The 23421-nt window shown below is 27.0% G+C and overlaps 2 protein-coding genes across 11 annotated transcripts; one reads left to right on the top strand and one right to left on the bottom strand.

Annotated features, from left to right (window-relative positions):
- The first annotated feature begins 42 nt into the window (after positions 1-42).
- Positions 43-10184, top strand: LOC114120347 (uncharacterized). 2 transcript variants are annotated; one of them, XM_050202380.1, is made up of 5 exons: positions 43-4338; positions 4871-4939; positions 5247-5339; positions 9410-9546; positions 9613-10184. In XM_050202380.1, the coding sequence occupies exons 1-4, from the start codon at positions 3706-3708 to the stop codon at positions 9536-9538; spliced, it is 924 nt and encodes a 307-aa protein (XP_050058337.1). In that variant the 5' UTR covers positions 43-3705; the 3' UTR covers positions 9539-9546; positions 9613-10184. The 2 variants fall into 2 exon arrangements, with proteins under 2 accessions (XP_050058337.1, XP_050058336.1); XM_050202379.1 differs by having other exon boundaries at positions 9410-10184.
- A 3838-nt stretch (positions 10185-14022) lies between these two features.
- Positions 14023-21428, bottom strand: LOC126549553 (uncharacterized). Of its 9 annotated transcripts, none has more exons than XR_007603660.1 (5): positions 20889-21428; positions 16685-17297; positions 14758-14826; positions 14494-14632; positions 14023-14378 (listed from the first exon to the last, which is right to left on the bottom strand). XR_007603660.1 is itself a non-coding variant. In XM_050199040.1 (5 exons), exons 2-5 carry the CDS (start codon positions 17291-17293, stop codon positions 14259-14261), a joined length of 885 nt encoding a protein of 294 aa, XP_050054997.1. In that variant the 5' UTR covers positions 17294-17297; positions 20889-21422; the 3' UTR covers positions 14023-14258. The 9 variants fall into 9 exon arrangements, 5 of the variants coding, with proteins under 5 accessions (XP_050054997.1, XP_050054996.1, XP_050054998.1 ...); XM_050199040.1 differs by having other exon boundaries at positions 14494-14586; positions 14764-14826; positions 20889-21422; XM_050199039.1 differs by having other exon boundaries at positions 14494-14586; positions 20889-21418.
- Positions 21429-23421: the final 1993 nt, after the last annotated feature.

Here is a 23421-nt window from a genome sequence, read left to right as displayed (position 1 = left end):
CAAATACTGTTTCAGCGAAGAATAGTTTTCAGTTCAATTCTGACTGAAAATTATTATGTTACAGCAAATATTACACTAAAATGTCTGAAACAATAACAAAAATATTATTTAATATAAAGCTAAACAAAATTAAGGTTTATTTATCAAATATCAGCTTTCAAATCGTATGAATGACCGCTATCAACATTTTCAATATCAATTGAATCCAATTATCTATATTGTAATAATTATTAAAAACAGCTTATTCAAATCCTTAACATTAACTTTATTTATAACTCAGTTGTAATTCAAGCTTCAAGCTTGTACTTAAAATGTTATCAGTCACTTTTAATGCTATGAACTATATTTGTAGTAATTTATAATATGATAGTTTTTTTTTCGATTTATGTTTATTACATAAACGTAATATGTTTAGAGTAATTTTATCCTAAAAGATTTTTTTTCATTAAGTACTTATAATTATGAATTTAAGAATGAATACATAAAAAAAATTGAGGACTTAAAAAATTAGGTGGGTTATGCGTTTATATCGTCACAAGATACTCTTTAATAATTAGAAAAAAATTCTAAAAATTTTAAAATATCATACTTTAAGTATGTTTATTTTTAATTATTTTCAATGAATCAGAATTTGAATAAATTCATTATTAAATTTTAAAAATATTTGATAAATTATCGTCTATGCATGAAAAGCTAGGTGGGGCGCAATAGTTGTCAACCACAGCATTTCTAGACTCTGGTTGCGTCATCGACAACGTTCCTCAGTTCTCACGCGTGAAGTAATCCAGAATTGTTGCGAAAACTCATCGAATGGAAATATGGAATACATAGAGCTACAAGTACCTACGCATATATTAATATATAATAATATTAAAATTTCTATGAAATTATATGGAATATTTTCGAAATTTCAAAACAAATTTTGTGATTGATTCTGCAAGTTAAACATTAATATTTTTGTAGCTTTTTTATTATAACATTGTCAGTATTGTACATTTGGTTTTACATAGAGTAGGTGTATAATGTTATGTCGAATAAGCAGATATGTGTTCAAAGTTTTAACGCGTAGATAAAGTTTCAATGATTATTAAAAATAATAATTTAACTGTTCACTATAATTACCAAAATAGTTTTAATTTTAAAATATCACCTTCATTAATGTAAATATAGTTATATAATATATTCTTTTCTAACCAGTGGTGTATTTACATAAAATTAATTTAAAACCGTTCATATGGTTTGAAAAAAAAATGTATTTCCATTACAAGAACTTTGAACATCTATTATTGTTGCTGTTGTCAACTACATAGTTTTAAAATAAATATAATACTGTCACCTGCCGGTATTAAAAATTAACACTCTTAATTCAACCTTCAGTAATATAGTACCTATTACAAAGTCTACATTGAATAATAATTAGTTGTAGTTTGAAATCATTTCAACTTTATAAGTTTTAAAGTATACATATTTTATACTACAATAATTATACAGAGTATCATAGCCGATGACAAGACTATGTCATCGTCCTCCGAGGCCTTTCGTCAATCGACGACAAAAATCTCAACACTTTTGCAACATTCATCGAGTTTGACACCAAACGGCTGTATGCTTCGATGCCTAATATTATAACAAAAGATATAACAACTGGCGATAACACAACCGCTATCCGGCATCATCGACTGCAGTTCCGGTACAACGGTTTTCGGCTGAAATGCCTGTAGGCTGTTGCACGACAACGTGCAAAATGGCAAACGACGATAAACAGAATATACATAACAGAATAATGAGGGCGTGGTATGGCCATGACGACGTATGTTGGGCCGTATCAACTGATTAGTACAGTCGTTTTGCAGTCAGTCGTTGCTTGTTCTCGGATGGCCCGAATCATCATCGAAAATCATATTGATTTACATAAATAAATAATTTTGTTATACATGTTATTTAATTAATTAGTTTTCGTTTGATATATATTTATTAATCAACACCAACACGTAATTGTAAAATTAATATATGTGGCTTGTGAAAATTGTGACTTCATTGTATAGATGCTTCCGTTTTAGAAAGCGATGGCGTCAATAAATGTTCTCAGACGGCCCGGATGGATGACCACTGACTTATACCAAGAATAAACTGTAGAATGATAAGCGGCACAGTACTTAATTTAATATGTCCTTCCTAATCCAACAATCCCAGAAAAAAGTTTCTCTTCTACTGTTATTATATTATTTTGAAGGTGTATAAATTCTATGTCGTAGAAACCAGTCTTATACACTTTAGATTGTCATGTTTTCTATTATAGGTCAACAAATATTACAATCTGTGATAAATAGGTTCTAGTGTTACAACTCTACTGTCTCTGGATCATCTATTGAATAACAATAATATAAATATATGATAAGCATAATACTGATTATATATTTTTATTTATAATTTTTTACGCTTAGTGAGTTTGGAACCACTTGGTTAGGTCATCAATTATCATTAAAATGTCTGTTATTATTACTAACCACGTAAACTTCGTATACAAATACTAAAATACCTAACATAATCATGTGGTAGTATAATCATTATTGACTTATCTAAATAAATAATAATTCCTTATGACAGAGTTGTAATCATTCATTTTTCGATTGTTTCGGTAGTCTAAATTAATTTAATCTATAAATAAATATTAGAATAAACTTTTTATTTATGTATGTCGAAAACTACGTTTCCGCATTTAGTATCCATAAAAGCATTTTCTCAAAATGAAGATCTTGTATGAAAAAACTTTAAGAACTATTTTATACTTGTGCAAGTTTGTTGGCATTATTAACATGTCTTACGTATTACAATCGGATGGATTATTAATACAAAACACAGACTCGTTGTATAAATGCCTTGAAATTTCACGAATGATTATATTAATAATACTTTCGTACTCTATATATACAAAAGCTGAGATTTTTAATATATTACATGTACTTAAATTATGGACAGTCATCATTGCATCAAGAATATCAGAATCACGGTTAATACAGTAAGCTAAACAATACCTATTACCTAATACCTTATTTACCACCAATAAATATAGAAATAAAATAGTTTATATTTAACAATTTTTTTTTTCCAAAAATTTAGACCACAAAATGTTTTTTTTTGTTTTTGTGTCTATATACAGCATAATTTGTCGAAATAATGCTGACCATAAATAACTAAATAATGACAATATTACAAAATATTTTCCACAAGTTTGGCTTACAGTAATTATAAAAGACGTTGAGCATAAAATAATGATTTACTATTAAATGATCTAAGAACTTTGTTATAGTTAAAATTACTAGTCGTAGAAAGATGAAACATACACCAGTTGTTTAAATTGGCATATTCTGTACAAGATTTAATTTTTAAACTACCTTTTTCACCACTAAATGTAAAATACATATTCTACCCCCTAGGCTGACAATAATAGAATCGTTTATCATTGTATCATTGGATTCAAATTTAATAAACAAAATTATACTTACTCAAATAACATCGTTGCTTCACACATCAAACAACCAAATAATCATTTTCATAAACATGAAAATTAAATGAAAAAATATGATATTATAATACATTTTAATACTACTGTACACTAACATAATAATAAGTATTTCCAACACAGCTTCAAAACAAATTAAATAACCGGTTTTTTACATAATATGTAATGTTTTTTGTAGGTTAATGAATGGTATAATTGAATACGATCAAAAACTAACATCACTTCCAAGGTTTTTATTAATTTGCCAATTATCACCGAAGAAAAATTATTGGAACATAATTTTTATTTTCACATTGATTTATTATACTGCAATGACATCAGCATTATTATACTTATTTCCACCGAAGTATATAGACATCATTGTTATCGTTGTATATTTTATTCCGTTAGAATTTGTTACAGATCTTTCAGTAATATTTTCCTCATATTTTTTTCTAAAACAATTAGAGTATAGATTCAAAATGTTAAATTATTCATGGAAATATCTTCAACCTGGATTTCTGAATATTTCTAGTGAATTAACAGATTCCATAACAGAAATGACGCTGGATAAAATGCGGTTGTTACATGCCGAATTGTCAGATCTATTAAGAATATTCAGTGATGGTTACGGAAAAGTCATATTAGGATTTTTTGTATTAACTTATATTGATATGTTAGTTATTTTTTTTTTTATGATTAATTCTCATAAAAATACAAAAGAAAAAAATATTTTAACCAGTGTTGTACAAACATTTTTACCATACTGTTACCAGTTAAACAATGTCATATGCATTTTATCCATCGTTATCGCTGCATCACGTGTCCATGAAAAGGTACGATCAGTAAAAATATTTAAATTTGAGTAACTATATCTAAAATTGTCATGCTTAAATAAATTAATCACATTGTAATACATCATAACTAAATTTAGATAATCTAATCAGACTTTGATGTCTTTTCTTTATATGTTGCATGGCTCCTCTTTTATTTTAAAATTGTTCTATTAATTATATAATACCTTTATACTGCATTTGTAGTACAGTAACTGCTCTATACTATCGTTGATAGTACTATTGCGCAAATTCTAAGGTGCTACTCTATTCAATTACCTTGCTTGTTTTTTTTCGTTCTGTTTTGTCTTTATCACTGGATACAACGCGCTTTTCCGTGTTCAAACTGTAGTTTTCTTTGGTATTTTTGCACGTTTTACAATATTTGCGACGTTATAATTAATGTTGTTATTTATATAAAATAAACAATTACTTCGCTCTATATACTCGTATCACTTATTTAATGATGTCATTTTCTTAAATATTGATGTTATTGTTTACAAAAGATTGATTTTTTTAAATTATATATTTACAGAAACGGAAGATGATATCACATTTAAGATTAATTAGAATTTCAAATTTATCGGCTAAACTAAAATTACAAGTAAATATTATACTAATTGTACATAAAATTATAGTTTGTGTGGATGTATCATGTATGTATTATTTACCATTATAATTTTTTTTTATTCCAACTTATAATTAACATTTTAATTTAGCATACAGTTTTAAATTATATTATAATATTATGTTCTAAGAGATAGTAGAGTGTTGATTATTGAAATATTCTTATTACACCAATAATAGATATGAGTTATTGAGTGAAATCGTTTATAAGGATTAAAAATGATATAATTTATATTTATTGAGTAACACAATTCACAATACAAATTCTAAATGTTTTATATTAGGTTAAGTTGTTTATGAATCAAATAACAGTTCTTGAATCAAGCGAAATCACAGATTTTGGAGTTTTCAATATAAATTTAAATCTTGTTGTATCAGTAAGTATGCATTTCAATCATTTTTGTTATAACCTAACTTAAACCTATACAACGTAAAAGACGAGGGTTAATTTTGTCAAAAAATAAAACACAATTCTTCCGTTATCATTTTAATCGTTTTCAGAAAAAAGTTTTTTCTAATTTATCCGGGAAAAAAATTTTTAAACTATTTTAGATATCTTTTAAGAAACCTTAATATACGAAATATTCTACGCTATAATCATTATTTTATTTGTTTATTAGAAGTCAGGCTTCAACATCACGATCATTAACCTTGTATTAATTATAACAATATTAGAAATAGTAGAAAAACAAAGGTAAATTTGCAAAAAGTATTAAAACTTAAAGACTATGAAAAAAGATCTGTACATTATTAAAATTTGCTTATAAAATTAATTTTGGTTATAAATGAAATAATTTTGGAGATGTAGTTTTCGTTGAGTGCTTCATGCATATTAGGTGGTATTGCTAAGTTGTTTCTTATGTTAACTTAATGCAATTAATGATAATGTGTTGGACTGGAAGGTTGGTGTGGCATTTGTCCCAAGTGGACGGTGGATCTTTGCCAATGAGGAAAGAATGGGCTAGAATGTCCGAATATGCATCTCGTGATTGTAATTTTCTGTCTTCTGTTGTGGCAATAAGGTGAGGTCCACTTCTTTGTATTTTTCTTTATTGTTTTAAGTTTATTAAAGGGAGGGATGGTATCCCAATAATTTTTCCATTTTGAAAATATTTTGTGTTTAATAGATGTTTGATGTCATTAGTCGGTAGATCGGATATAGTCCTAGTTGGATAGAGTATAGTTCTAGTTGCAAGGTCGGCTGCCTTATCAGCCATTTCGTTGCCGGTTATTCCAATGTGGGATAGTACCACAATGTTTGAATATGTTGCAAAAGCTCAGTATTGACATTGATTCGCCAAAACCAAATGGGGTGGTTTGGATAGGAGATTTAGTTTTTCGTAGATGTGGATATATTAAGATCATTAGTAAGTTTGAAAGAAGATGTCATGTATTGACGGCGAGGGTTTTTTTTTTATTGATGCTGTTCTATTAAAGGTTTGGTTGTTGAAGAAATTGTTGTTTCCTATGTGGTTTGGGGTGCTTTTCCTTTTAATTCCATAGTATATAAGTTATTTTTCTTTGAATAGGTTGAGTTGGAGTTCACTAGCAGAGCATAAAATGCAGATAGTGAGACTGGTTCTAAAGGCTCCTGTTGATAAACGAATCCCTTCGTTGTGAATAGGATCTAATGTTTTTTGAAAATTTAATGAATTTGTTGGAGGCTATTTGCAGTATGATGTATTTTTGATAATTCCGAAAGAGCTCTAACTTATATTTTACGATATTTTAGGAAATTTTGTAAAAATAGAAACATATTTCTATTCATGCCACTAATTTGAATGATTTGGAGGATTCTATTTTGCCATACTATGTCAAATGCTTTTTCTATATCTAAAGAAATTAATATAAGTTTTTTTTTTTGATTTTTTTGTATTGCAGATATCCGTATGAAGAGTAGTGAGTATGTCACTGGTAGAGTGATTTTTTCGAAAACCACATGGTTCTTTTAATATTAAATTGAATGTTTCCGAGTGTCAAATAAAACGTTTATTAACTATTTCCGCGGTTTTTGTTATTGTATTAATGAGTGAAATTGGTCTATAGTTAATAATATTGAATTTGTTTTTTTTTTTTAAGTTTAGGGATTGGTATTCTAATCGTATTGTGCCATTGATCAGGATATACGCTTTTGTCTGATATTGTCTTCAACAGTATTTTTGAAATTTTTATTTTATCGATCAAGTGCATAAGAGAAGTGATATCCGAGTTGATGTCTTTGCAGATACTATGGATATTTATATTTTTGTTCGTATAGTTTTCTATTACGTATTTGAATTGGCATAAAGGAATAAACGGGTCTTTAGAGAACAGGTCTTCAACTGGTTTGACACCCACGGATAATTTGTCAGCTATTTTGGATGAGGAGTTGGATCTGGATCTGCTTACTTTAGCTTTTTTTTGCGGTATTTCTACTTCTATCAATGTTAGTATTATTGGCCCTGTTGGTTGATAGGTTTACCGGAGGGGTGATGATAATGTTACTAGCGATGAGGTGTCAGAGAGAGGCCTTTTATATAGTTCATTAAGTAAAGGGCAATGGTTCTCGGATTTTTAAGTTTGGTTTGGAGACGGAGGTTGGATAGTTGATCTGATAATCTTCTGTGATTCCTTCCATTATTTGAGAGGATGTAAATGTAATATTGGGGTTTATTGCTGTAGGAGTGTATATGACTGTATCTTGGGTGTCTATGTCTGTGAGGGAGTGTACGGGAGGTTTTTCTATTATAGTTATCTTCGTAAGGAGGTCTTCCATAGGAAGAAGTTGTGTAGGTTTGATAGAAGTTTGAGGAATTACGTCTATTTTTTGCAAGTGTTAGATTTATGGCCAGTGGATTTACACAAGAAGCATGTGATTCAGTCATCGGTAAAGAATACTCTGAAATCGGCCTGGTTGTTAAATAGTGATAAAGATCCTGGAAGATTTTGTGCTTCTTCATGTTTAATAAAAAATTGACAGTGGAAGCTTAAGATGTGCTCGTACTTCTCAATATTGATACCAGCTATAAGGTAGGCAATTTTAGAGACGGGTGGTTATATTGATTTTTTTGATCGCGTCGCTTATAACAGGGTTGGTAATAGGGGGAGCAGACATTTGATATGACTATCTTCTTGGAAGGATTAATGAGTCTACGTATTTGTATTAACTGGTCGTTAATTGTAATGGTTAAAGTAGACTCTAGAAGTGAGTCAATTTAAGTGTGTATTTTCTTGCTTGAAAGGAAAATACAGAAACGATTATTTGAAATTCGAGAGACGAAGACGATATTTTTAGGTGATATTATTTTTCCTATGGCAAGGATGTAGTTTCTTTGAGGTATACCGTCTATGAAGTTGAATACGAGTGTCTATTCACGGCTGGGAGAGTTATCAATAGCTGTCGAGGAGGCGTAATTATGAATAGTGTTTTTTGTGATATTATTTGTATGTATATCTGGGCTGATGACATCTGTACTCGCGATAGTTACCAAAGGTGATGGTGCTGATGATGAAGGTGTAGGAGTGTGGGAGGTGGAGGTAGAGGAAGTTGTTATAGATGTATTATTTGTACAACAAGATGGAGTAGTTTGTGTGGTAAATATACTTGTAGGCTTGGTGATTTTTATGGGATATGATTTATTTGAAAGCTTAGTCGATATCGGTTTTCTAATGACCGGCGATAAAGGCGGTCGGCCAGTCTTATTAACGTTGATCTTTATGTAATAAGGTGGGTAATTACGTAATACAATATTATATTACCTGCAGTATAATGTATATGTTCAGCTGTGGTGTGCTATCGGAAGCTTTCAAAGGTAAACACTTACTGGACGGTTGGCTGTTAGACACGTACTGACAATTATTATTTCTTCACGAATGCAACCTGTTATTTATGATGACTTGCCTTAATTTTAATGTAAGTCCAGAATTTGGTAAATAAAGTACAGATCTGAGAATATTGTAAAATACGTATATCAAGTCTAAATCAATCAAAATTCCATGAAATGTAATTAATTGTATACAAACGAGAAATGAAAAATTCGTTTAAAAAGACTTCCACAAGAATCTAAGATATTTTAATTCGTTATAAATTATAACGATACATTATAAACGGTAGTGTAAAAAAAAACATTATCTATTGAAAAATATGCAGCTTTGTGAGTAAGAGTATTAATAATATCAGGTGCAGATAATAGTTTATACTATTATATGTAATACATACAAAGTCACCTATATCAAAACATATTTTAAAATAAGGGGTTCTAAATAAATATCTAAAATAATTTATTATTTTTTTTTTGGCTGATAAAAATCATTTATGCAAACGGGTAAGGGTTACTTTATGGGAAACGGTTAACATGGTGGATAACAACCGTGCAATTCAGTTATTGTGTAATTTTTTTTTTTTTAATTTATTTAAATCTATTTATTGATTACAATATAATTTGAAGTAAAATATTTTTGTTCACAGATACTTATATTACTTGTAACTGGTTTTGTTACAATAATACAAATGCAAGAACATCCAACGTTGATACAATCAGGAAAAAATTTTTATAATATGTTTTTACAGAATTTAAGTGACACTAGAATTGAGTAACTGAAAATGTAAAGTTACAACTCGTTTGTATGTGTTTACCTTTTTTACAATTCATTTGCTCACCTATGTTTTAGGTATCTATGTCAAAAATTGCTAGTATTAGAACACGTTTGTGCATACTGAATTGTACCAGTAGTTGTCCTAAACGAACTAAACCTCGTGTATTATTTTATACCAAATACCAATTTCTTCCAAACTATTGAAAGCAAAATGTACCTGATGTCTTAAAAACAAATGTTCTAGTATAATATTTTTAGTTTTTTTATTTATTAATAAAATCTATGATTTGAGTGTTATTGTTTAGGTCTGAACGATTGTTGATATTTCTTAAGTCCATGTACACTATTCATAGCAACTTATTATTATTTCTTAGAATTTCATTAAAATCTTTTTTTATAAGAATAAACTTATACAAATGTGCTACGAACTTATGAGGTATCTTAAAAATAACAAATAAATAGATTCACATGCATTGCTACTCGTTTCTAAAACAATTAAATTCATAGTACACAAACAAGTAGAAAATATCCCGGATTTATATGCACTAAAAAGTATCAAAATATGCCATATAATATGCAGTAAGAATCATTAAAATATGCAACAAATATGCATTTAAAAAATGTATGTTTAAATCTTCAAAGTTGTATTAAGTATGAAAAAAAATATAAAATAATAAAATATAAATGTATAAAATATGAACATTGAATATGTATAAATAAATACATGAATATTATTGTTTAAAAATAAAATAAAATATACAACTTAAAATGCGTTTTTATTCTTTATTGTTAAAATTAATTATTAAACTATATTCAAGTTTTTCTTCAGTAGAACATGCCGTCTATCTATTAATAAATGTTTGTATATCGAAAATGATCGTTCACAATCAACTGAAGTTATTGGTGCAAAATTAAAGAAGCTTAAAATTATTTTGTCTTGATAGTTATTATAACAATATTATTATATTATAAAATTAAATGTATTACATCCATAACAACGATATAACGATTAGATTACAGCAGATGAACTATTTCTTCTAATATACCTACTATTGGATTACTTAAATTATTTCTAATGTATATATAATATTGTACATATTATAATACGTATTTTAAATTCAAATAGCTAAAACTGTAAACTACCAAATTTTTTTTTGAAACAGCGCATTCATTGAAATATGCAACAAATATGCATTTACGGTTAAATATGCAAAAATATTGCATGTTATTCAAATTAGTGTTGTTCGTGAAGATTATTAACAAAAATATAAAAAAGTGAAAAGGAAAAAAAATATGCAAAAAACATACAAATCCGGGCTCTACTGATGCGCGCCAATATCAGAGTTTGAATCCAAAGTGTTATTTAGAATGAAAGTTACGACTCAATTACGAATAATGCTTTTATTACGTATAAATAAAGTACATGTAACTAATATAAGAAGTGGCTGAGTGCAGTGACGTATTTACGGGGGTGGTCCAGGGGTATTGAACCCCCTCAGAGAAAAAAAACCTATACATATCCTTGCAATATAGTGAAGTAATAAGTATAGAAATTGGTATTCTGTGTATTCTTACAACGGTTTCCAAGTTAAAATTAAATATAATGTGTGATAAAGCCATAAAGGCAATAGGTAATATAGTTCTCATAGTTTATACAGGTAAATTATTTAATTATGTATAAACTGTGGACCCCCCTCCAGAAAAATGTTGAAAATACGCCACTGGCTGAGTGTCGTGAAGGTGTTCAGGTATTAGTGGCTATGGTACATTTGCCGTTGCTGGTTTTCGGACTCCCTTATATATGGTGCGTCTTTTGTTTGCATCGACCAGTGGCGAACCCAAGGGGGTGGACCCCGGCTCATGCCTTAGTATTTATTTTTATTTTATATTTTTAAAGTTACCCAGAAAACAGAAAAACAATATATTATAAATAAAAAATTTTCCTGGACCCCCCCCCCCTTTGAATAAATCCTGGTTGCGCCACTGGCATTGACCCGTAGCCCGTAGACCCGTAGCCTTCTGGGTGTCCTGGTAGTTGTTGCAAATGAGTATCCGAATTTGATAATGTGCAATGATACTTACTACTGTATAATTATTATAATATAAAGATACATTCACACACATTCATAAATGCATTATTATTGCAATATAACAATAGGTGCATTATCCCGACACGTTTCATAGTCATAGTAGCATATGAAACTCCCTCGACAAAAGGCATGGTCATATTAATCTAGTCTTGATATCTCGTAGCCCATAACACTACTTATAAATATTATTAAATAATAAATGATAAATATACGATTAGATACCTGATACTTACAATTGTTTTTTAAGTCATAGAATGAGCTTTATACTAGAATGGTATGAATACTTTAGTGAAATAGTTATTCAGAATTTAAAATGGAATTCCTACTTTATTTTATCAAATTCTTATATCTCATTATAACATTACTATTTTAATAGACCATTATTGAAGACGTCGATTACTGTGATAGTGTGATAGTATAATGGTTATTTACATACCCTGCAAATAAATAATAATTTATCATGAAATTGTTGTACTCAAATAAATTTCATAGTATCAGTGGCTTGGAATAATGAATCGTATTAATATAACAAATATTCATTTAAAAGTATCAGCTTTTTCGCATTCCCGTTTAGTATCCAAATTTCAAAATAAACATTTTCTTAAAAATTACAGCTGTTTATACAGGGTGCGGCGTAATGGACTCCCATATTTCAAATAATCATTAGCGCGTAATTAAACTGATTAGATTAAAGTGGTTTATTTCGCTAGATTAGATTATTAATAAGGTTTTTAGTCGTCACCATGCCGTGGTCTGGTGAACAACGTGGTTTCGTTATTGAGGCATTTTTCAAAAACGCTGAATGTGTGATTGCGACACAGAGAGCATTTCGCACTCGGTTCAGTTTGAATCCAAACGAAAGTGTACCATTTCTTATGGGTATACCTCAAAGCTGAAGTTTTCAAACATCGACTTAGAACCATTTAAAAACTAAAGGAGGCTATTCGTCAAGAAATCTCTGCGATTCCACTCGATATACTGGATAGTGATGGAAAACTTTCGAGAACGGCTCCATATGTGCGTTGCTCGTCATTTAGACGATATAATTTTTAAAAAATAATTTAAAAAAAACCTTATATAATATAGTTTTTAAAAATAAAAATTTTTTTTCTTTATCTTGTATCGTTTTTTTTTAATTCATTTCGGAAATGTGGGAGTCCATTATGCCGCATATAAAAATGTTGAGGGGAATTCTATAATTTTGCAAATTTATTTGTGTATTGTAATATCGTATTAGTATATTGAATCAATATACTTGTATTTTAAGGCGGTCCTTATTTTTAAACTTTTAAATTTTTTATAGAGCATCATTCCATTTTGTTCATTACTATAAGAAAATAATTTAGGTTAAATTTTGTAATGATTATCTCATCAACTTCACGTGCCGCAAAAGGGATGAAAAATGACTAATGAGTCATTGAACTGAAATTATGAAGTCATAATCTTTTATATAAAAAATGTGTAAAATTTAATTTTCTAGAAATAAATTTATAAGTAAAATTTGCATTTGTCCAATAACTTTGATTTTACAGTAGGATTTATGAAATATTTTATTTAAATAACTCTTTTCTACCACCACGAAGAACCAAATACAGTTTAATTATTATTTTATTTTATTGATAAAATAAAGATTACTTTGCGGCACGTGAAAGGGGTGAGATATCATCATAAAATTTAACCTTAATTATTTTCTTATAGAAATGATCAAAATGGAAGGGTGCTCGAAAAAAATATGTTATTTTATTTTCATCACCTATACATAAGGACCACCCTTGAATGTATACTGGTAGCCACCGAAGATTATAAATTACACTATAAATTATCGCTTTGTGTTTTATTTTATTAGAATTTATTGCAGACATTTAAGTAGTTTTTTTCTCATATTTTTCTTAAAACTATTGGTGTTAATGATGCGTGGACACATCTTGTACTGAGATTTTAAGTCTATCCTAGTGGACTGATATTTTCAATAATGGAAATGACTTTGTATAAAATACGTTTGTTACACGCCGAATGTTATTAGACCTATTAAGAATATTTAGAGACGGTTGCGCAAAAATTCTATTAGTATTTTTTATAAGTATTCAGTTATTATAATATAATGCTACATTGCTCGTTGATATTTGATTGAAGTGTTTTTCAGAAGAAAAAAACTAAATAAAGAATATAATTTATTTTTTTCTGAATAATATGTAAAAAATATATAACTAATGTTATATTATTATTTTTCATTTGGTTGATTTTGGACATAATTAAGTATATTTTGGAATTTAATGCTAGATTTACTAAAATAAAATATGTTGTAAGTAAATAATATGTAGTTTGCTAGTAATTTTTTTTTCAAGTCAGAGATTAGTTAGTGTCATTAGTGATTATGTATTAAAAACAAACAGAGTTCCATATTTCATTTTTATTTCAAGTAAGTTAATTCTTGTTTTTAAGAGATTATTTTCAATTAATATTTTATCGACAACATTGTTATAAGTTCAGGTTATTAAACTACAATATGACTCATCTTTGAAGTTTTGGAAGGTATTTTTTAAATTCTCTTATCATATCTTCTGTCAAGAATAAATTGACATTATCTATAGTAATCATCTTTTCTGGGTGAAGTGAAGTGAAGTTCAATTGTTATTTTACATCAGTTACATTCTTCAAAAAATGTTTGAAATTTTGTCTAACTTCTAACATAATTGGATGTTCCTTCATTTGCATCATTGTTGTTAAACCAGTAATAAGTAACACTAGTATCTGCAAAAAAAAAAAATGTTTTGGTTTTGTAACTTGTAAGATACGCCTATTATAATTGTACTCAAATAAATAAACAATAAAAAACAATTATACATTCACTGATTAAAATACTTACTGATACAACAAAGTTTAAATTTATACTGAAAATTCCAAAAGCTGTGATTTCGCTTGATTCAAGAACTATTATTTGGTTCATAAATAATTTAACCTATTACAAACATTTAGAAATGATGTTGAAAACTGTATAAACCAATCTAATATACAAAAATCATAATATCATTAATCTTTATTAACGCTTACATGTATTATTAACATTTAAATTAGAGAAAAATAATTTAATTAAAATAATAAAATAAATTAGAATTATTATATTATTTACTTGTACTTTTAGGTTGGCTGATAAATTTGAAATCCTTATTAATCGTAAATTTGATATCATCTTCCGTTTCTAAAAATGTATAGGTAATTAAAAAAAAATATAATATCATCGGCAACCATTGAATTGGTTCTCAATATTAGATAAAGTGCTTCATCGAATATTGATTTGGCTCCCAAGAAAGCAATATTGAATTGTTTCCCACTATAATTTATTTTCAACTAGTGGTCTCGACATAATATATAATTTTAATAAGTAGGCTTCTTTTTAGCGATACTGTGGTGGGTAACTACTTGAAGTTATCTAATCGTTAATCCAAAAATCCATTAAACGGTCACAACTATCGTAGGTAGTATTTACACAATTTAACTACTCATATATATGAGATTTTCAAGGTATTATATTTTAACGAAATACTCTCAGTTCTTTGCAATCCGTTGTAGTTTATTTAAATTTGTTGCATTTCGTACGTATTTAGTTACATATAAAATTAATTCGGTTTATAAAATCAGTAATGGAAAGGGAGATTTAATTTTAATAGAAAATAAGTTTAAATTAAGCTATCATAAGCTTCTCCAAAATGCATTTAAGTGATTCAAATGTACTAAATGAGGATGCAAAGATTATTTGAGAATTAGTAAAAAAAAACGTTGTATGAGTCATGATAATCGTCCAATGTTAACCTTAACTACGATCTAGAGCTAGACGAAGAAAACAAACTTGATCTCTAAAATATTAGAAATCGACTAAAAGAGAAGCTATTAAAGGTACTTTGAATGCCCTTCCAAATTGTTGCATTTATATTTATGGGAAAATTAAACAAATTTAATTACAACACAAGTTTTTATATCGTCGAACACAATATTATGCTCTACGCTCGAGCTTTAATACTCCAAAGTTATCCAAATACAGACGAAAAATAGAAATCGACAATATTTGTTATGTTGATGATACGTTTGATATTTCATGTTGTATTTGAATTTTATAATTTTTATAATGTTTGTATAAAAATTATACTTTGAATTAAAATGAAAACAATATTTTGTTTCTATCTCTAATATATACAGAAAAAATTATTTGTCATAAAACTAATTCATATGAATTTTTCAATTAAAAATTGAATTCCCAATTTTATTCTATGTACCCAAATATATACAATTTCATGTATATACTATATTATATTGTATGTTATTCAAGCGGGTACCGATATTATGATAAGAAGTTACAATATAGAACGACCACACAAGTAAAAATATTTAAGAAAAAATACAATTTATAGATAATAAAATTCAGAAATGTAACAATGTTATAGAGTATAGATTTTAATATATAAAAATTCCTGCAAACAAACTTAAGCCTACCAATGTATTTTTTAAATAAGTGTTGAGGGAGCCAATTCAATATGTGCATAATATCTATTACGTGAGTTTTGTTATCAATTTAAACGGTATATATTATCTCATAGCCTTTTATTATTATTTTAATTTTCGAATAAACAACAAATTTGAAAGTCTTAATATTTTATTTAACCATAACTATCTAAAAATTAAAATATCAGTAGGTAAAAAAATATGACATGCCATAGATAATATTATTACCTTTATGATTGATAATTTAGGTACTCTTATATTAAAACTGACAATATAAAATTGATTCATATGAATGCAAATTTGCTGTATTTTACAATCATAAGATGAAAAATAAACGTAAACTTAAATATATCATACGATATAATATACATGGGTAAATAAAGCAATAACTAAATTTATATTATAAAAAAAAAATGAGCCATAAAAGATAATAATATTCTGACAATATTATGACACATTATCAATGTAAAATCATTGGGCAATACATTTTAAATTCATTAATTTATTTGAATATAAATAATAAATAGTTTACTAAAGTAAAATATTTTCAAAAACATTACCTTTTCATGAACATTTGATGCAGCTATGAGAATGGATAAAATAAATATGATATTTTGTACGCTGAATATGTACGGTAAAATTTGTGCTATGATATCCGGTTGATCGAAAAGAAAAAAATTACAAGTAAAACTAAGTATCATATCATAATAACAGAATATATAGTATCCTAATAGCATTTTTCCGAAACCGTCACTGAATATTATTAATAGGTCTGATAGTTCGGCGTGTAACAACCGTATTTTATCTAGCGTCATTCCTATAATAAAATGTGTAGAGTCACCAGAATTGGAGAGAAATCTAGGTAGAAGATGTATCCATGCATTATTCAATACTTGAAATCGATACTCCAATTGTTGTAGGAAAAAATATGTGAAAAACATAATTGAAACATTTACAATAAATTCTAATCGAATAAAAAAAACAGCAATAAAGACGTCAATAGTCTTCGGTGGCCACAAATATAATAATACTGATGTAATCGCAACATAATAAATCAATACGATAATAAAACTTATGTTCCAATAAATAATTTTCGGTGAAATGTGACGAATCAATAAAAACGTTGGAAGTGATGTTAGCTTTTGGTCGTACTCGATGATACCATTCATCAACCTAAAATAAACATAATGTAATAAAACCAATTACTTTTTTTATTTTTAAGTAGTGAAAAAAACATTATTGGATTTATGAATAATAAATTTAAATTTATGAACATTTTAACAAATAGCTAAATAGATTTTGGAATATAATTTTTTATATAGGTACCTAGTTAAAATGCAAAGAATGATAAATAGTTGTATAGAGACAACAAATGTCGGTTAAAGCTTATGTTATAAAGTAATCGAAAATCATTCATCATGCTATTTTTCATACCCAGTAGCAATATTATCATAATTTAAAATATTTGTACCATACAGTAGATACGTATAGTTATAGATATAAATTATATAGGAGAGTTTCTTTATATATATAGGAGAGTCTAATAGATAGGTAATGAACATGAACGGTATTATTTTTCTTACTTTATCAATTTTAATTCTGATATTCTTGAAACAAACATAATTATCCATACTTTGAATAGATGTGGCATATAAACTATATAAGTAAGTGTGAATAAATTGTTGGTTAAAATTAAGAACATGATCATCCGTGAAATTTCAAGACATTTATACACCGAGTCTGTACTTTTGATTAATAATCCATCCGATTGTAATACATATGCTATGTTAATAATACCAATAAACTTGCACAAGTATAGAATTTTCCTTAAAATTTTTACATAAGCAGTCGTCATTTTAAGAAGATTTTTATTTTGGATACTAAACGTGAATGAGAAATATCTGATACCTTTAAACGAAAATTTGTTATTTTAATCCAATCATAAACTAAATTATTCCAAGCCACTAAGGTTATAAATTATATATGAATATAAAAATTTTATGAGAAATTATTATTTATTTAGGATTGTCAATAACCATTATACTGTCCGATCATCACAGTGAACAACACTGTCAATGATGGACGAGTATAATAATAATACTATAATGAGATACTTATAAAAATTTCATAACATAAACTATTCTATTTTATATTCTGAATAACTATTTCACTAAAATATTCACACCATTGTTATATAAAATTCAATTTATGGCTTACAAACCAATCGTAGGTATCAGGTATTCAAGTTTCTAATCGTATTTATATCAAATAATAATTTTCCTGACATGTGAGGTATGCGCGAGAATATAAATATAATTAGTAAAAATAGAAATAAAAAATTTTTGGATGACCAAAAAGTTTTGAAAATTTAATACAAGGTTCCTTATGAGTTGTTTTTATTGTAGCTAAAAAAAATTAAAAATCGTTAGTCACAATTTTTTTTTTATAAGCGTTTATAGTTCAAATTTTTACGAAATCTGTCGAAAACGCGAAAATTTACAAGTAATTTTGAAGTTGAAAAATCATAAAATTTTTTGAGTTCATAACATTCGAGTTGATAACGAAATAACGAATTAAAAACTTTATTAGGTTCATTCAAAATCTATTTTAGTATAATTATATTATTATAGTTATTTTTCATTAAACTAACTATATATTATTATATTTTTATATAGTTTATAGTCCTTAATAGACTATAAAAATATAATCATCGAAAATGAGGTAAATGTTTAACTGAAAACATATTTAATGTTGAAAATTTGGCTATAAAATGACAGTTCAGTTGTTGTATATTCCTCAGTATAATTCACTAATATATTACACTAGTAAGACCTATCAAGGCAGACTTACAGTTAATATATAGATATTACAAATGGTGAAGGGGTGAGCAGAAAACAGGATGAAGACTGAACAGAGTGCTGATAAAAGATCGAAGAGGCAATCAGGGGAGAAGTGAACATGGTAACTTTACAGAATATAATATACGACTATGATGTAATCAATATAATCTTTTATCGAGATGTCTTAAAAACAAAATTACTATACTTACGAAAACAGTTTATTAATTACGGGGTTCAATATATAAATTATATACATCCTTTAACACAATTAAAATTATCAACTGAACATATTAAAGAATTTAAACCTAATCAAAATTATCGATTATCACATTTATATAATTCCAATATGTTAATCGAAATTCAAAGATTATTACATCTGAATAAAAGTATGGCATTTAAATTTTGCAAAACGTTAGTGACATCATCATTAACTATGTTATGTGATATTAATTTAATTGAAAATTTGATTGATAATAATTTTCAAGAAAAAGGTCGTATATATGGGGTTATTAATCGATGTACATGTTGTTCATTTTATCATGATATCATTTATACTGAAAACTCTGTAAACGATTTCAAATGGCGTTATCCATTGTTAACACTATTCAACAATGTGAACAAATTATTAATAACTGTTTAATTAAAAATTATTTCTCTAGTATATAAGATAAATTGGATTTCGATGATAGTAGAAAAATATATAATATTTTAAACATTGTCAATACCTATTTTTAGTGTAATAGAATACCTATACCATAAGATTTTACGATTATATAATAAGTTTTATAGAAATTGTTATAAATAAAATATTTGTAATAAATGTATACACATTTCTTAAATAAAGTATTATTGTTGTACACTTCGATAATGCCTACAATAAATATATTTTTCCACTTCAGTTTACGTTATATTATTTCATTTAAGTATATATTTTATATATTTATATATACTATATCTTTCATATATATATTATTAATCAGTTGCTAACCTTCCATGAAGTAAAATTAACTATTCTATGCCCGATTTTCAATACCAACATATTATTATATTTTTAACTAAAATATCATATTAAGTATATCAGAATTTAACTATATCAATAATACTATATTAAATCATACATTGGATTTGACTACAATATTTATTAATTAATATATTATATTATGATTTTATTATGCCTGTTTAATATATGATCCACGATATATGTGTTTTATTTAAAATACACCTTGGAATAAATATCATACAACTCTATTGATGATTACCTACAGTGTAGGTTTAGTCACTGATATTGCTCAAGTATCTCACGTGAATTATTAGCTGAGATGTATCTGTGATATCACAAGATTCATCCAAGGCTATAGAATAAAAATCAGCAGTAGATAGATCTTGTTTCAACTGATTGTGATTATCTTTGGCCAGTACTTCAGTATTTCTCGTGTTAGTTGATGCTGATATTGGGATATGTCGAAAAGTTTCGACAATTTCCTTTTTATTTTCAAACAGTATATTTACAGATTGAAGCATACATTCTTTAACAATATCAGCATCTGTAAATGGCTTCATATGTTTACCGAGTATCCACGAAATGTGTAAAGATGCCTGTGCACATTTCTGTTGTTCAATCATTGCATGGCTCAAAATTTATTTTTACAAATAAGATGTTAAGAAAGTAATTTATTAATATTAATATAGGTAAAAAGTAAAAAAAAAATATTCATCTTACTAAAATTTTTTTGTAATAGTAATGTAAACAACTTATAGGTAATGTATATATATAGTACCTATATAAAACATAATTCAAATTGTATGTTTGATTCTTATTTGAAAATTGATGAAAATAGAATTTTATACACGAAGAATGTCTAAAGAAATATGACTATATATTATATACTATAGTAGGTAGTGGTATCAATAACACAAAGTTTACCAGTGAATGTAGTTTTGTCAGCAAATATATATTCTGGTGATTTGTTGTTCAACAGCATTGGATCTTTTTGTACGCAACGTTCAATGGTCAAGACAGTTTCATGAAACTCGTATGCCAGCCATCCTAGACCGCCGGTCACCACACAATAGGCTATGGACTCAGCTATCAAACGGATATGGTTGCGATTTTCTGACACACTATTGGAAATTTTGGCCATCTTTTCGCGTAACTTACTGAATGGTATCAATTTAAACACAAACGATCCTTTCATGTTTATTGGTTTTCAGCAAAGACCTGCTACTGATTAAATACCGCCATCAATCTGACGTCGTCCAGTGTTCTATCTACAATCGTGATCACAGTGAATTAGTCCCATAGAGATGTACACGTTAAAACGAATGTGATTCGTCATTCCATGTCGTACGATTTCAAGCAAGAATGTTAACGGTAAACAATTCAATTGCCAATTTTTCATTTATTATTTTTTACAATCAACAATCATTAACACTGAATACTGATAAAGTTGATTATATTTATAAATTACTTTGATAACATCGCGATTAAAGATAACCTATCTCGTGAGTTGTGATTAAGCGTAAAGTTTCAAAAATCGATAAGTATCAAGTAGCGCTACTATATGAGATACTTAAATCGTGGCTATTACAATGTATGGTATCTGTTGTTCCGTGTTCATACTAATAAATTAAGCATTAATTACCTACCCTTATATTTACCAAATGTTTAATTTATTGTTTTATATCTAGGTTCATCATCATTTTATAATATTGGCAAAAAACACGATTTTTAAGTCATAAAGACTATACAGAAAGTATGCAACCAAAATCCGTTAACCCGAAATTTAAATCGATATTTGTTATTCGATATTATAAAAAAATTCCACATTAAATCGATTAATTTCTCACCAGAATGTGCTGCGGACTACGGATACTAGTGTAGCTAATTTTCTTCTTGTGAACGTTTAATTTTTTAATACCTATTTATTCATTTAATAATTTAAATACTTTTTAATTTGTATAGGTATAGTAAAACACAGATTTTTATAAACTTTATTTTTCAGTTTAATCAATTATATCAATAATGTCTAAAATTCTTTTTCTAGCAATGCAACAATTTTAACAGTAGTTATTAGCTAACTCCTTGTTTATTAAAATCCATTTTAATAAAACTTTTAAGTCTTCTAAGTAGATAACTACCTATTTGTTAAACAAACATAATTACACACTCACAACGCACTGTATAAGTTGAAATTTTCGTAGGAAATAAAAATAATTATTTATTTGTAAGATTTATGAACATTAACATTAAGTCATTAACATATATTTTTTTTAAATTTATATATTTTAAAACATTTGAAAATGTTTTACAAAATGTCTCAATTTTATTTTATTGGAAATTAAAATAATGTTAAGCATAAAGGCTAAAGCCACATATTTTTAATAAATGATTGAGGTATTTAAATATAAATTATATCTTGTGTTCTAATAACATAAAAATATAATAAAAATGTATATTAATTATTTTGTTAACCAAAAAATATTAACTGCTGATGCTTGGAATATCTACTATTAAGTATGTACTTAAATTATAATTTTCTGCGTACAATTAATTTTATCAACATATTCAAACTATTTTCAAACTGTTATTAAACCTAATCATTTAAAATTTTTGAATGTTAGTTTTTATTTTTATAAAGTTATAAATATTGATTAAAATTTTTATTTTTATATAAAAAGCTTATACATAAATATTATTTTCTATTTATTTTACCACAAATCTAATCAAACTATACTATGTAGGTACTTCTTTGGACCTATGGTTTATGTTTATCTGTATTAATGTTTATAGTATATGTTAATAAGTTGGTAACTAGGCAATAACAGCTAGTAGGTAAATGCAATTATATTGTAATATTAAAATATATTTATGAGTAAAACTTAAGAGGGCGTGATACCCGCATGTGTTGTCTCTGACTTATACACGCGTAACATAGTTAAAAAGTGTTTTGCGCGGGACAACTTTACTCCCTCGATATTTATATCAAAATTACCAAAATTTTAAATCACACTGAGAAAAACTTTACCTGTGATATAGCGTTTTAATTTTTTTGATAGTGGTAATCAATAATTTTTATTAATTAAATGAAAAAAACCTAAAGTTCTCAAACTGACAACTTTTTCATTTAATGAAAATTAATTTAATTAAACTTTTTGATTTATCAAAAAAATTAAAACGCTATATCACAGGTAAAGTTCTTCTCAGTGCGATTTAAAATTTTGGTAATTTTGATATAAATATTGAGGGAGAAAAATTGTCCCGTACAAAACACTTTTTAACTATGTTACGCTTGTAACATGGCCAACTTTAAGTTTGTAAGATATATACTCAATACTCATATTATCGGTTTTATTATAAATCACGTTTTATTATACAAGGTGACGATATACATAATATTATACTGGCCACTAAAATATTTAAGTATTTAAATACCATATTTTATCGTCTTGGGAATATA

Source organism: Aphis gossypii, chromosome 2 (genome assembly GCF_020184175.1).
Source record: "Aphis gossypii isolate Hap1 chromosome 2, ASM2018417v2, whole genome shotgun sequence".
NCBI lineage: Eukaryota > Metazoa > Arthropoda > Insecta > Hemiptera > Aphididae > Aphis > Aphis gossypii.
Note: the sequence above shows the minus strand (reverse complement) of the source record. Positions and strands in the feature narration are given on the sequence as shown.